This window comes from Pholcus phalangioides, unplaced genomic scaffold (genome assembly GCF_987345545.1).
Source record: "Pholcus phalangioides strain wild (caught in Gottingen) unplaced genomic scaffold, Ppha-v1.0 ptg000012l_1, whole genome shotgun sequence".
Classification (NCBI taxonomy): domain Eukaryota; kingdom Metazoa; phylum Arthropoda; class Arachnida; order Araneae; family Pholcidae; genus Pholcus; species Pholcus phalangioides.
Genome location: NW_028301605.1, coordinates 12,188,414 through 12,202,058, shown reverse-complemented (window position 1 = coordinate 12,202,058; position 13,645 = coordinate 12,188,414). Strand labels below are relative to the sequence as shown.

The window sequence follows — 13,645 nt, the reverse complement described above, 5'->3', positions numbered from 1 at the left end:
AAGCTCATATCTTTCATAAAAAAAAAGAAAAGAAAAATATGTAGTGAGAATATTTTCTATACGGCGCTAATTCTGTTGATGTGGCCCAGTAAGTTATGTCTGGTACAAACAAAATGACTGCGTTGTGGGATTTCCAAGCGTGGGAAAGAATCTTAAGAACATGTTGTCTTCTGATTAATATATTTGAAGTGAGATTTTTAGAATGAATACTTTAGGGGAAACTACACTCACAATAAGAGTTAGATAAAATCTTTGTTGATAGAAGAGAATGCATGAAAGTATGGCGGTGATTCGTGACTGAATGAATGAATGAACGCAAGAACTTTGCCACTGGACTTATCCCGTTGCGAAGAAATCTTCCAGCCCAGCTAAGGTGATTCGTGGTTGAGGTAAAACAACTTCACCAATGCCAACACCACAATGGAAACCTTTTCTAAGCGATAGTAACAGATGAATTCAGAAATGAGCTGGGAATCGTACACTTTGCATTTTATCGGACTCCAGGGAAATTTGTATAATTAAAATATTTCTAGTGATTTGCTTTCCGTGCATCGTCCTCTATCGACAATTTTTTTTTGTTCTATATACAAATAATTCCTCTTCTCTTGAGAATAACTTTTTTGCAAATCACATTCAAGAATTGTGTGCTAATTCGTTCTTAATTTATATTTAACTATTTAGGAATTTGTGGGAAACCTCGTAAATTTCGTAAACTTCAAATGATTTCGCATAAATTAGTTATTATTTGATTTTTAATTATTTATTATTATTTTTAGTTCATATGTTTTACACTGTTATATACTTCTGTATCAGTGCATAAGAGACATCTCGCCTTATCCTGCGGGAGAGATGAGGTTTCTTCGACTTTAAGAACATACTGGCCCTATATGGGTCAGTAAATTGGTTTAGTTTTGAAAATAGAGAGTTCTATTTCTCTCTTCATTGATTGAAGCCATAGTGTTAGATATATACTGAACGCTACTATTTATATTTATCGCATTTAACATAATTTATATAACACATATTTATCGCATTTAATCTTGTATCAACATGTAATCTTATATAATTTAAATCATGCAATTCATTGGAATGAACATATATGCACTCTGTTGTAATCATTAGGTGCAGGATTCCACACGTATTTGTCAATTATTTGCGCAGATAATTGACTGTTAGATTTTGTACATGCATTTGAAATGCATTCTTTGAATTTGATACTTCACCTCCGTCGGACATAGCTCTACAAATTCCAAATTTCTGTGATAAGTAAGCCATAACTTATCGAATTCATATTTTCTAAAATGATCTCAATTAATTTGACATATACTGACTCTCTGAGTACAGCATAGGCTGTAAAAATTTTATTATCTTTTATTGACACACCTCTTATACACGTACAATCACACACCCAACAATCATCACATAAAAGCAATTTCTTATCTTCTTTATCCAGCTCGTACGGAGCAGCATCGAACAGGGAAGCTTATGGGAATCTTAAAGACTCGGTATGTCCTGAGAAAATGTATCGACCTCAGTCAGTCATCATATACTTTTATATACTCGGGCTGGGGAACGACGAAATGAATTAAATGAATTAAATTCTGTTTATTACCTATATACTTTTATTTCGTATTGTAGATTTATTTTTCTTGTAAAATTTTGCCTGTCAATGCACTTTTAAAGTATATATTATATAATATAAAAAAAATATTAATTTTCTAAGAATTACATGCTCAGTATTTAAAAGTAAGCCCTGCATTTTAGGTGTCGTGATGTATTAAAAATTTTAATGCTCTTTCATATAGCATGTGGGAATTTGAATGCCCTGAGCCTTTTTTCCGTGATACTCCCAATTACAGTCTCATTTAAGATAGCCATAGTGCCACATGATTTTTAATGTATGTAACCGTAATAAAATTGGGGGCTCTATGCAAGTAATCTAAATTTGAGGTAATATAAACGCCTTAAAAATGTTTTTAAACTTTCGTGAAAAAAAAAAAATGCAATGTGTATATAACTGAAACCCCCCACCCCCCATTTTTAAGATGCAGTCTTGACAAGTAATATGCAGGCCCGTCATTTGAGGAGGGGTCGGGGGGGCCGTTCACTCCCCCCCCCCCCGGCTTTTGAAAATACACTAAAAATGGTATATATATATATATATATAAATAATTATAAATACATTGAGTACATGCTCTTTCCCCCCCCCCCCCGGAAAAAGTTGAAATGATGGCCCCGGGGTTATATGGTACTAAAATGAGAGAGACTCAAAGATGGCACTAAATGAGAAAGATATAGGCAAATGACACTGAATTTGGGGCAGGGGGGGGGGGGAAGCAGTTGACACCAAAATGAGAGCTGTACAAAAATAACAGTTAAATGAGAGCTGTACAAAAATAACAATGAAAATGAGAGATGCACTAAAATAAGAGATGTATGAAAGACCACCAAAATAAGAGATGTATGAAAGACCACCAAAATGAAAGATATACGAAAATGACACGAGAGATATACACTATCTACCAATAAGTATTTGGACACCTATGCAAATGACGATATCTGCGGTCCTGAGATACGTCACGCCCTCCGCCGGTATATATCGTGTAGGAAACAACATCGGCATTAGTCGCATGCAAGATGCCGCGCAGTTCGGAGCTCTCTGATTTCGAGAAAGGTATAATTATCGGGTATCACAAAAATGACCGATCCTTAAGGGACATATCTAGCGAGCTGAAGTACCCAAAATCGACAGTGGCCTATGGGATTAAGAAGTGGAAGGTAAGCTGTGATTGTCGGAATTTGCCCCGAGTCGGCAGACCAACGAAACTGGGAGATAGAGACCGACGGGTGCTGTCCAGAGAAATTCGGAAGAACTGCACCCAACCGATGGCCCTCATCCGCGAGGAGTTTCAACAGGCATCCGGGAGTATTGTTTCAATGAATACCATCCGTAAGGAAGCACATCTGATTGGTTTTCATGGTCGTGCTGCTGCACATAAGCCTTTGATCACAAAGTCCAACCGCGTTGCTCGGTTAATGTGGTGCAAAGCACATCGAAATTGGACCGTAGATCAGTGGAAACGGGTTCTTTGGAGCGACGAATCAAGGTTCACCCTCTACCGTTCGGATGGCAGGGTCTGGGTCTGGCGTCTGCCTGGAGAACGTCTCCTGCCAGAATGCATTGTGCCAACAGTCAAGTTCGGCGGAGGTGGAATTATGGTCTGGGGGTATTTCTCCTGGTATGGACTGGGACCCTTGGTCTCCATTCATGGTAAGCTCAACGCCGATGCCTACTGCACTATTTTGGATGACAATGTGCTTCCTACGTTGTGGCAGTTTTACGGGGTGGACCCCTGTTACTTCCAGGACGACAATGCCAGCTGTCATACTGCGAGGTTAACCAAGGATTGGTATGGTGCCAATGGGGTTCATCGAATGGACTGGCCTGCCCAGAGCCCAGACCTGAACCCTATCGAGAACCACTGGGACGAGTTGGATCGCCGAATTAAGGGGTGCCCTACCCGTCCAAAATCGGTGAAGGAACTGACATGTCTTCTCCAAGCCGAGTGGAAGAAAATACCACTAGCCGTCACACAAGGACTTGTGGAAAGTATGCCCCGGAGGGTTCACGCTGTAATTGCCTCTCGTGGAGGCTCTACCAACTGTTGATTTTGAATAAAGTTAGTTTTTCTGTATAAGCAAATGACACTAAAATGAGACATACGAAAATGAAACTAAAATAAGAGATGTGCGAAAATGAAACTAAAATAAAAGATGTGCGAAAATGAAACTAAAATAAGAGATGTGCGCAAATGAAACTAAAATAAGAGATGTGCGAAAATGAAACTAAAATGAGAGATTATATGCAAACTGCACTTAAATGAGAGAGATATACGCAAACGACACTGAATTTGAGAAAAAACAAATGACATTAAATTCGAGTTGCGTCGAAATGACATTAAATTCGAGTTGCGTCGAAATGACATTAAATTCGAGTTGCGTCGAAATGACATTAAATTCGAGTTGCGTCGAAATGACATTAAATTCGAGTTGCGTCGAAATGACATTAAATTCGAGTTGCGTCGAAATGACATTAAATTCGAGTTGCGTCGAAATGACATTAAATTCGAGTTGCGTCGAAATGACATTAAATTCGAGTTGCGTCGAAATGACATTAAATTCGAGTTGCGTCGAAATGACATTAAATTCGAGTTGCGTCGAAATGACATTAAATTCGAGTTGCGTCGAAATGACATTAAATTCGAGTTGCGTCGAAATCCCACTAATTTTCAAATGTACACAAATGACACTAAATTTAACATTCATGAATATGACACTAAAATGAGACGCAGATGGCATTAAATTTGAGACTTACAGAAGTGGATGTAAAATTGATGAGGCATAAGTGATATACTTTAAAGTATACTGAAATTCAACTAAATTTATTATTTCTTCGATTGTCCCTTTTAAAAATTCTAGGCGACGGAAATAGAGACGGCAGAGAACCCAGGAGAACCGATGAGCACCGAAGCATACGTGGCCATCGTGCTCGTCAACACGGAGAATAGGCCACCAAAGTTTTTCAACAAAAGATACGTCGGTTCCGTCATGGAAAACAGCCCGGAACTCACGTCTATCACTTGGGAAGGGGCAGTTATGCCTAAAGTCATGGATGACGATCAGGTGAGTAACAATCATTTTGAGAAATTTTCATAACTTCTTAGGCGCATTCCACACTGGTGCGATACTACAAGCCATGCGGCCGGAATTTTTCTGATTTTTTATACCGATCCGCATCAAGTTGCATACTGCAACTCTTGGCTTCTTATCTTAGCTTTTGAATACCATAGTGTTTACTTATGTTTCAGGGTAAAAATGGTAGCTTCGAACTGTACCTCGAAGAAGATGACGGTGTGTTCAGCGTTCAGCCATCCAGAGGAATGAACGAGCTTACTTTCGCCGTTTTGGTCAAAGATCCCAAAGGATTAGATTACGAAGCCAGTGACACGAAATACATCGAGTTTAGGGTATGTTGCATTCATTTTTCGTGTGTACAGGGATCCTCTTTTTATGTCGGGGGGGGGGGGGTTATTAATTCTTGGATCGCGACTGAAATTTGGTTCGCGGGGCTTCCGAGATAAGTCGTATATTTGCATTTAGGGATTCTTAAAGCTATTGATCACTGACAAAACTTGATTCACAGGGACTTCTGAGATGAGTCATACAAATTTACTTAGAGGCAGGGATTCTTGAGCTGTGGGCCACGACCCAAACTTGATTCGCAGGGACTTCCGAGACCAGTCGTACAACTCCACTTACAGCCAAGGGTTCTTGATCTATGGGTCACGACCTGAACTTGACTTGCAGAAGCCTCTGGGATGGGCCAGGTAACGAATGAACCGCTGTGGGGGTCGAGTGGTCATAGTGACGGACTCGCACCGTGAGAACGCGGTTCGAAGCTTGACGGCACCCCAGCAGGGGTGGGCTGAAATTGTGATTTCTTGTGGTTCCTAACTTCGACACATGAATGCGAGCCGATCTCCCCGTTAAAAAGTCTCGCCACAGAGAGCAACATGCTTACAACGGTACAATTATTCAATCACTACTCTTTAACCATGTTTAGAGAAATTAATGGCAGAGATTGCAACACTCTAACAAACATTACACAGAAACAAAACTTCATGTAAGGTTTATACCACAGGCACGCACAGGTTCCGGAATAGCCCAGGTCTTCTCAACTACCTGCTTATAGCTCTTCGTTGAGCGGCGGGCCATGATCTGGTAAAGAGGTAGAGGTAACGAATGACATAAACTTAGTTCACTGGAGCTTCCTAGATCAGCCACAAAAAGGAATCCAGATAAATCGTAAAAGTAGTCAATGAAAATCCCTGAAAAGAAGCTTTCATCAAATTTTAACGATTATCAAGAACTATTCTCGAGATTATGTGATTTATGCAACCTGTGATTTATATTTCATTTCAGGGTGAATTATTTAATTAATTATTTCCCTCTGTTATCATTTTTTGAACATAAATTCCATACTTGTTTTATACTGGCAATGTGCATAATGACACCAGCCCATGTGTGTATATATCTTGTTCAAAGCTCAATAAATGGTTAGGTTTCCCGGAGACACCCGAGTCCCCTAGGACAATGTGCTTACATCACCGAGTGTGACAGAACCTGGGTATCTTCTCTCGGTTCCTATATAAGTATAAGTCCTACAAATCCGCTTACAGTCCTGTTTTAAATGCGCTGATTACGTCATTTGTTTCACTAATTTTCAAAAAGAAACAGTCCCATACGCCGTGAAGCTGATCTAGGTCAGTGGTTCTCAACTTTTGGAAGCCCGCGGACCGGTAAATCTCTTTTGCGTTGATCATTTGATCATTTTTGTCGCATCACGGTCATTTTTCTGCATACGAGGGCTAATTAGACCGGGACCTACAATTTATTGCCGATTCCGAACGGCAGGCTTGTTTTTTTTATACTCATCGAGAGGTTGGTGCGCTAACCCGTCGATGGGGGACTCCCTGCGGTAGCAATTTTTTGCTGTGGTCAAGTCGCCGTTTTTTGTTGTACCCCTGTGTCAGGAAAGTTTTCTGACAAGAATGAATTGGGTATCGAACTCGCGACACCTCTAAACATCCTTTGGTACTTTAGGCGAGCATCTTATCGACCGGGCTACCGCGCCCCCTCTTTTGCGTAGGTGTAAGGCCCGGTCATACACACAACTAACGAGAAATTAATGGGAAAATGAAACTGGGAATCAATCACGGCCCGGTGGGACTAGTGTTAGGGCCCGGAGGTTGAGAAACACTGATCTATGTAACAGAATTTGGCTTAACGCGGCTGAAAATAACACCCTGATTTATGTCACAATCGGATTTTATAGCTTCGTGAGTGATTTTTGGAATTTCTCTGGCAGATAGTCGCTCGAGAGACTGCGTCCACAAGGCCACTGTCCGCGACGGCAGAGATCCGTGTGAAGCTGACCGACGCCAATGACAACATTCCTCAATTCTCTCATGGCATTTACAACGTGACGTTGCCGGAGGACGCTTCACCTGGATTCGTTTTGACTAAGATTCAGGTATCATTCATGTCATGACGCTAAATTATTTATTGATTGTGGCTATCGTGTTCTAATACGTTTGATGCGCGATGCTGAGCATGTTTATAATCTCGAAATTCTAGGCAACCGATGAAGACACTGATAGCTTCGGGATGGTGCGATACACGGCTGTTAATGGACCTATCGCTGGAAAGTAAGTAAATCTATTTACGATTGTTGTTTCTTTAAATTATGGCTTATATCAAGGGTGCTTAATCTTAGGATAGTGCGGGCCACTTAATTGGTTTGAAAACGTGTCGCGGGCCTTTCATGTGTGGTCACTCAAGTTATCTGTAATAAATATTCCGCGGGTCACACAAATGATCTGGAACTGTGCCGCGGGCCACTTAGGTGATCAGGAACAAAGCCACGGGTCACCTAAGTGCTCTGGAAATGTGTCGCGATGATTTGTAAATATGCTGCAGGAGCCACTTAAGTAGTGATCTAGAACTGGGATGCAGTTCACATGCATTTCCATCTTTACTTCAGAAAATGAAAGCGAGATGGCAGCACGAACAATAAACATGCGCAACTCGACAACATACGTAAATACGTTAGGGCCAAGCATATACTCGGAACACACATTCCGGCATGTGCCGATTCGTTAGAAATCCCGTCTACGAGGTGCATGCACGGTTAAGTAGTAGTAGTAGTTCACTCGAATGACTAAGTATTGGGCGTGTTATTTAAATGATATAGAACGGGTGACAAACTTGGTCACGGGTCGCTGAAGTGCCCCAGAACTTTGTCGCGTCGATGCTGCGGGTTACTTGAGTGATCTGCAATTGTGCCACGGGTCACTCAAGTGATTCGTGAATGTGTCGCAGGACACATACACTTCATCACGGGTAATTTGAGAGGCACATTTCCAGATCACATAAGTGGCTTACAGCACATTAACGGATGACTTGAATGATCCACGGCACACTTCCCGATCAGCTATTTCATTTTTACAAAATAGAGTTTAAGGTCGCGGGCCATATCAGACGAGTCTGGTGGCCACATTTGGCCCATGGGCCATAGGTTGAGCATGTGTGGTTCCTATACTTGGTGGTTTATTGCTTTGGTTCATACATTCCTTATTATATTCCGTTGAACACTGCTGTACAAAATCCATGCAGTGTCATTCAAACATAGGATTGCTATGTGACCCGTATTTTATAGAAGCTTCTACTCTTTAACCATACCAATGTTCCTGGCGTAATATTACGTCGGAAGTTTTATGGAAGATCTTATAAACACCATTCTTTCGCTTGCCAAGTACGGGGTGATTATAAAAAAACTATCCCGACATATGGGCCCCTAACTATCATACCATTCACAGAAATTGAATGAAATTTTGGCATAAGGTATTTTGAGGTATGAGCTCAAGAATGATATGGAAAACAACAGTGTCACTCTAACAGTTACGGTTACAGTGAGAAAATTTCGAAAATATCAAATGGCAACACCAAGTTTTTTGTATTGGAATGCGATCTCCATACTGAAAAACACTAAATAGCGTTGAAATGGCACCTGTAGCACGAAAATCCCCGGAGCTAGGCAAGGAAAAAGGACTTTGCCGTGCACCAGAGCATTAATGTTCGTTTCATTCGTCACACCGTTTCTTCGGCTGAGATCCCAGCCTGATTAGTCCTCCACAAGGTCGCGTGGAAAATTTGTGAAAAACAATAAAATGCTTTATTTTATGCTGCTTCTCTGTCCTTATTGGTTGTCCTCACTTTTAGCCTATCTACCGCCGGTGATTTTCATGCTACAGTTGCCGTTCGAACACTATTTAGGGTTTTTCACAATGGAGATCACATTCCAATACAAAAAACTTGGTGTTGCCATTTGATATTTTCGAAATTTTCTCACTGTACCCGTAACTTTTTTCTCACTGTAACTGTTAGAGTGACACTGTTGTTTTCCATATCATTCTTGAGCGCATATATCAAAATACCTTATGCCAAAATTTCATTCAGTTTCTGTGAATGGTGTGATAGTTAGGCGTCCATATGTCGGGATAGTTTTTTTATAATCACCCTGTATATCCGCTGATTTGAGATAAGAATGTAACCTTGAGAATTTTTTTGTGTGAGTAGGCAAAAGCACGTTTTACGCTCGAAAAAAAAATATTCTTTTCCTTTTTTTTGTCTTTACTTGAGAGGAAGTACATTACAATAATTTCGTACGGAGAGGACGAATTTAAGGCTAGGATTACACTATAAAGGTTTGATAAAAGATCTTGTACAAAAATTGAAAAATGCAACCAATAGCACATGACTAATATTCATAGATGTCCCCACATTTTCTCCGTATACAGTACCACATCGACTTTGGGGGTAGTCGACAGTACCACATACTTTATAATTCGCTAGCATATAAAAAAATAATCTTTTTCTCCTGTTTTCACAAGAAAACCCAGGTTTCCACTTTTGGTGTATTCCTGTATTAGGGAGGAAAAAATACATTTCATTGAAAATTTTACACACTTTGAACATATCCCCCCCCCCCTCACCAACCATCTACGCTCTTCCAATTTAAACATTTTCGAAAAATCAAGTCTATCTTCATATATTTAGCCCCGCGTGCCATCAAGAGCACGCGTGGTTCTTCTCTACAACCCCTCGACAAAATCTATTTCCCTCTGTAGGTATGGTCTCCAAAACCTGAGGGCATACTCCAATCCAGGACGACTGAGCCCCCGAAAAGTGGAAAGATCACTTCAAGAAAACGTGAAGAGACCTTTCTGAAAATGAATCCGAACACTCTTTTCGATTTTTAAGTTTTTTTCACCGCTGAACAATGTTCAGAAAACCTAAGCAGATCATTAATAACAGTTGGATTTGGTAGAAACGACTAACGTTTCTACAAGAAGGAAACATATCTACCTTGTTCATCCACTTTGTTATTTTTTGGTTGAACATCTCGATAACGGTCACCCATGGGACCTTAAATTTTGTCCACTAACGAGGAGTGTCCGTAAAATACTTTGAGGAGTCGATGTAATTCAAGAAAGTGTCCGTTAGTGGAGGTGTCCTCTAACGGTAGTATCCGTAGAATGATCGTGTTTCTTATGCAGGGGTGACATAAGGTGCATCCGTGCGACAGTTTGTAGGGCGCGACAGCTTAGGCTTTAGTTAGACACCAAAATTTTTAAAAATTATCATTAGTTCATTTGAGCCACACTTTGACGACGGAGATGTTAATAAACCTTGTGGGAACAGGCAGGGCTTGGGACCTTAATTGCAGAAACAAGTATGTGCTATGTCACGAGGGAAAAGTGTGTATTTTGATGGCTCCTATCTCCCACCCAGTAATTTTTCCGGAACGGTCAAATAAAGGCAAAGGAAAAATTCGGCTTCTTACTATGTCCAACTATGGAGCACCGGAAGCGTCTTTAAAGTAAATTTCCTAATAAAAGCTGGCTCGTTACACATTTTTTTTAAGAGATCCTGAAATTTTTCAGCAAATTCAATTACGATCGGTGATTGTGCCTACCTTTGGCAATGTTTTTCGATGACGACTGGCGATATCTCGTATTTTACGGATTATTATTTAAGATCCCAGTTTTTACCATATTTTTCCTCAATGATACATAATCAGATAATTTGAATATTTTTTTCGTGAAATATTGTACATTTTTGTTTACTGCGATTTGTAGCAGTCTTTTATTTTCCACGCTCTTCAGCATTTTAGCAGTAATTAGCAAATTGCATTTAAAACAATAAATTGAAACTTTTGGCTAAATTAAGTGTGTGTGTGTTGGTATCCCGTATTCCAGATCGAAATTTCCCACATTCTCCTCGATGATGTATGATGAACCAAAGTTTGAGGGGTATAATTTTATTTGAACCCATATGGATATCGCAAATATCAATTACAACGGGTGAATAATTGTATCAAGTCTACCTGTGCACCACCTCTAGTCCCAGGGTTGAGGAAAGAAGATCCACTTGGAAAAATTTCGAGATTAAAGATTTTTAATGCAGCTTCGTGTGGGGCTGACACGCCTTTAGCCCAGGACAATTTTCAATTTTTGAAGTGAAAGCGTCTTTAAAATTTTCCTGATCTGCATCACGACGACCGCATTTGAAATTGCAAAGCATAGCACTTAATCATTCTTCCACTAAATGCTACCTGTGGCGCTGTTTCCAGCTTTAGCAAACCAATCTCTGATGTTCCCGAAATAGAACAACAGAGGTAAAGAAATCAGATCTACAACCAGACCAGACCAGAATTGAACGTTTCCGTCGCTGCCCAGCCTTTGCAGGCTGTCTGGCGACTTACAGATCACCAGGGGTGGTATGAGAAGGAAAAAGACAAGTTTGTGCATGTGTGTAAGGTATGTAGTGTGTGTGTGTGTAGAGAATGAATGAGCCAGGAGAGTATTGTTTACAAATCTTCGCGAAATGAATGCTCATCGAGATAAAACACAACACAATCGAAGAACAAGGGGGAAATGTCTTAAGGGAAGTAGCTGATGATATGCTACCCAAAAACCCCAACATTATAAATATTTACATAATCGAGAGACACTAACCAGAGATGTTTGAGGTACTGTTGAACCCTCATCAGTCATATAACCATAATCAAGAACGTCAAAGAAAAAGTTATAATGAAGACATGACACATATCATCTCTGTATTGTAATAACATCAGTTTCAACACGACACGAACCCAATGCACCATTTTATGCAAGCGCAAATTATGAATAAATGAGAAAAATTATTAATTGGGAAAAAAAACCCAAAAAACATATAAATGCCTCTGAATTGCGATCACAGCATCCGCAATATCAAACAAAACTGATATTAAATTGATAAATTGTTTGGGAAAAAAAAAATCAAAATCATGAAAATGTTCTGAAAAATACATCAATTCGTCACCCAATCCACGCTCAGCAAGTCCATTGGCCTAGAGTGTACTGTGGGTATTCTAGGGTCATAACAGACAATTTCTCTAAGATGCGGGTGTTCAGAAGATCGTAGCCTGTCAAAATGAGCATTGGCAAGCTCCTTGATATAGTCCAAGATTAGTGGTAAGTCAAGATCTTTACGGATGTTTTTTCCTCTCACATACCAGGGGGCTCTGGTAAACTGACGAAGAATGATGTTCTGCTGTGTCTGTAAACGTTTCATATTTGCAAGACTGGCATGAGCCCACACTGGGGCAGCATATGTCAGAATAGGACGAATAATAGTTTTAAAAAGAATTACTTTATTCCTCAACGTTAGCCTGGCCTGTGGGAATGTGATTCTGGATAGCATCCCAACTGTTTGTGAGGCCTTATTTCTTACGTACATCACCTGAGGAGAAAATGAGAGCGACTTATCTAGTATACAACCTAGATATTTGACTTGGAGTTTTCTTGTCAACACCGTATTGCCGATGTATATGGGAGTTCTTGGAAACTTGTACCGTCTTGTAAAGAAAATATATTGACATTTTTGATGATTCAACTTTATATCGTTGTCTTGGCACCAGTCCTCAACGTCTTCAGTTGATTCTTGTAAATTTTCAATACATTTTTTCCCTTTTTTGTGATTGGTCAACAGGATGGCATCGTCAGCAAATAGACCAAGCATTCCGCGCTGAGGAGCTGGGAAGTCATTGATGTATAGCGCAAAGAGCAGTGGTCCCAAACAAGAACCCTGCGGGACAGACGCTCTTATTGGTCTAACAGTTGAGAGACAGTTGCCATTTTTGACTTGGAATCTTCGATTGGAAAGGTAACTGTTTAAAAAGATGATGAAATAGTCAGGCAAACCCAGGTCAATTAGTTTGGATAATAAGGTCGTGTGATTCGTTTTGTCGAAGGCCTTACATATATCCAGACAGAGAGCACAGACATGCTATTTGTAGTTGAACGCAGTCATCACGAACTCGGTAACTCTGTGCAGCTGAGTAACGCAAGAATGCCCCACCTGAATCCGTGCTGCTCACTTCGAAGAATGCTGTTGAAGAACAAGAAAGCGTCAAGACGTGAAATATAGATACGTTCAAAGACTTTAGAAATGTTACTGAGTAAGCTGATAGGTCTGAAGTTTTGAGAGAAAAGTGGGTCAGTTCCAGATTTATGAAGAGGTTTGACAATAGAAAGTTTCCAGACATTAGGAAAATAGCTTGTCTGAAGCATGCTATTAAATATATTAGTGAATGATTTGAGGATAGAAAGAGGAAGATTTTTAAGAGCGAGATTTGAAATTTCATCATGACCAGAAGCTTTTTTAGTTCGTTAATTATGCCCTGATTTCGTCAACATTGGTCAAACCGGCAGCACCCATTCCGCGCAAGGCATCCGAGCGAACTCTATCCAGGAATTCCTGAACTTTTCCATGATGAGCTGAAGCAATACTTCGAGATTGCAGACTGTTTGGCATGAATTGCTTTTCATAGTTATCAGCAAACGTTTCAACAATCTCTTCATTTGTATACAACAGTTGACCTTGTTCGTTTGTAATTTTGTCCACCGCTGGAGATTTTCGTTTACAGATTTTCCACGCCTTCCAAAGTGAGCCATCGGATGCTGTGGCCTCCTCAATGAAG

The 13,645-nt window shown here is 40.1% G+C and overlaps 1 protein-coding gene across 2 annotated transcripts in view; it reads left to right on the top strand.

Annotated features, from left to right (window-relative positions):
• Positions 1-13,645, top strand: part of Cad86C (Cadherin 86C) — a 70,108-nt gene that overhangs the window by 35,200 nt on the left and 21,263 nt on the right. For both annotated transcript variants that reach the window (XM_089240199.1, XM_089240200.1), the window contains exons 12-15: positions 4,480-4,683; positions 4,869-5,027; positions 6,929-7,093; positions 7,198-7,268. In XM_089240199.1, the coding sequence (XP_089096325.1) occupies positions 4,480-4,683; positions 4,869-5,027; positions 6,929-7,093; positions 7,198-7,268 (599 nt within the window). The remainder of the gene's footprint in view (positions 1-4,479; positions 4,684-4,868; positions 5,028-6,928; positions 7,094-7,197; positions 7,269-13,645) is intronic.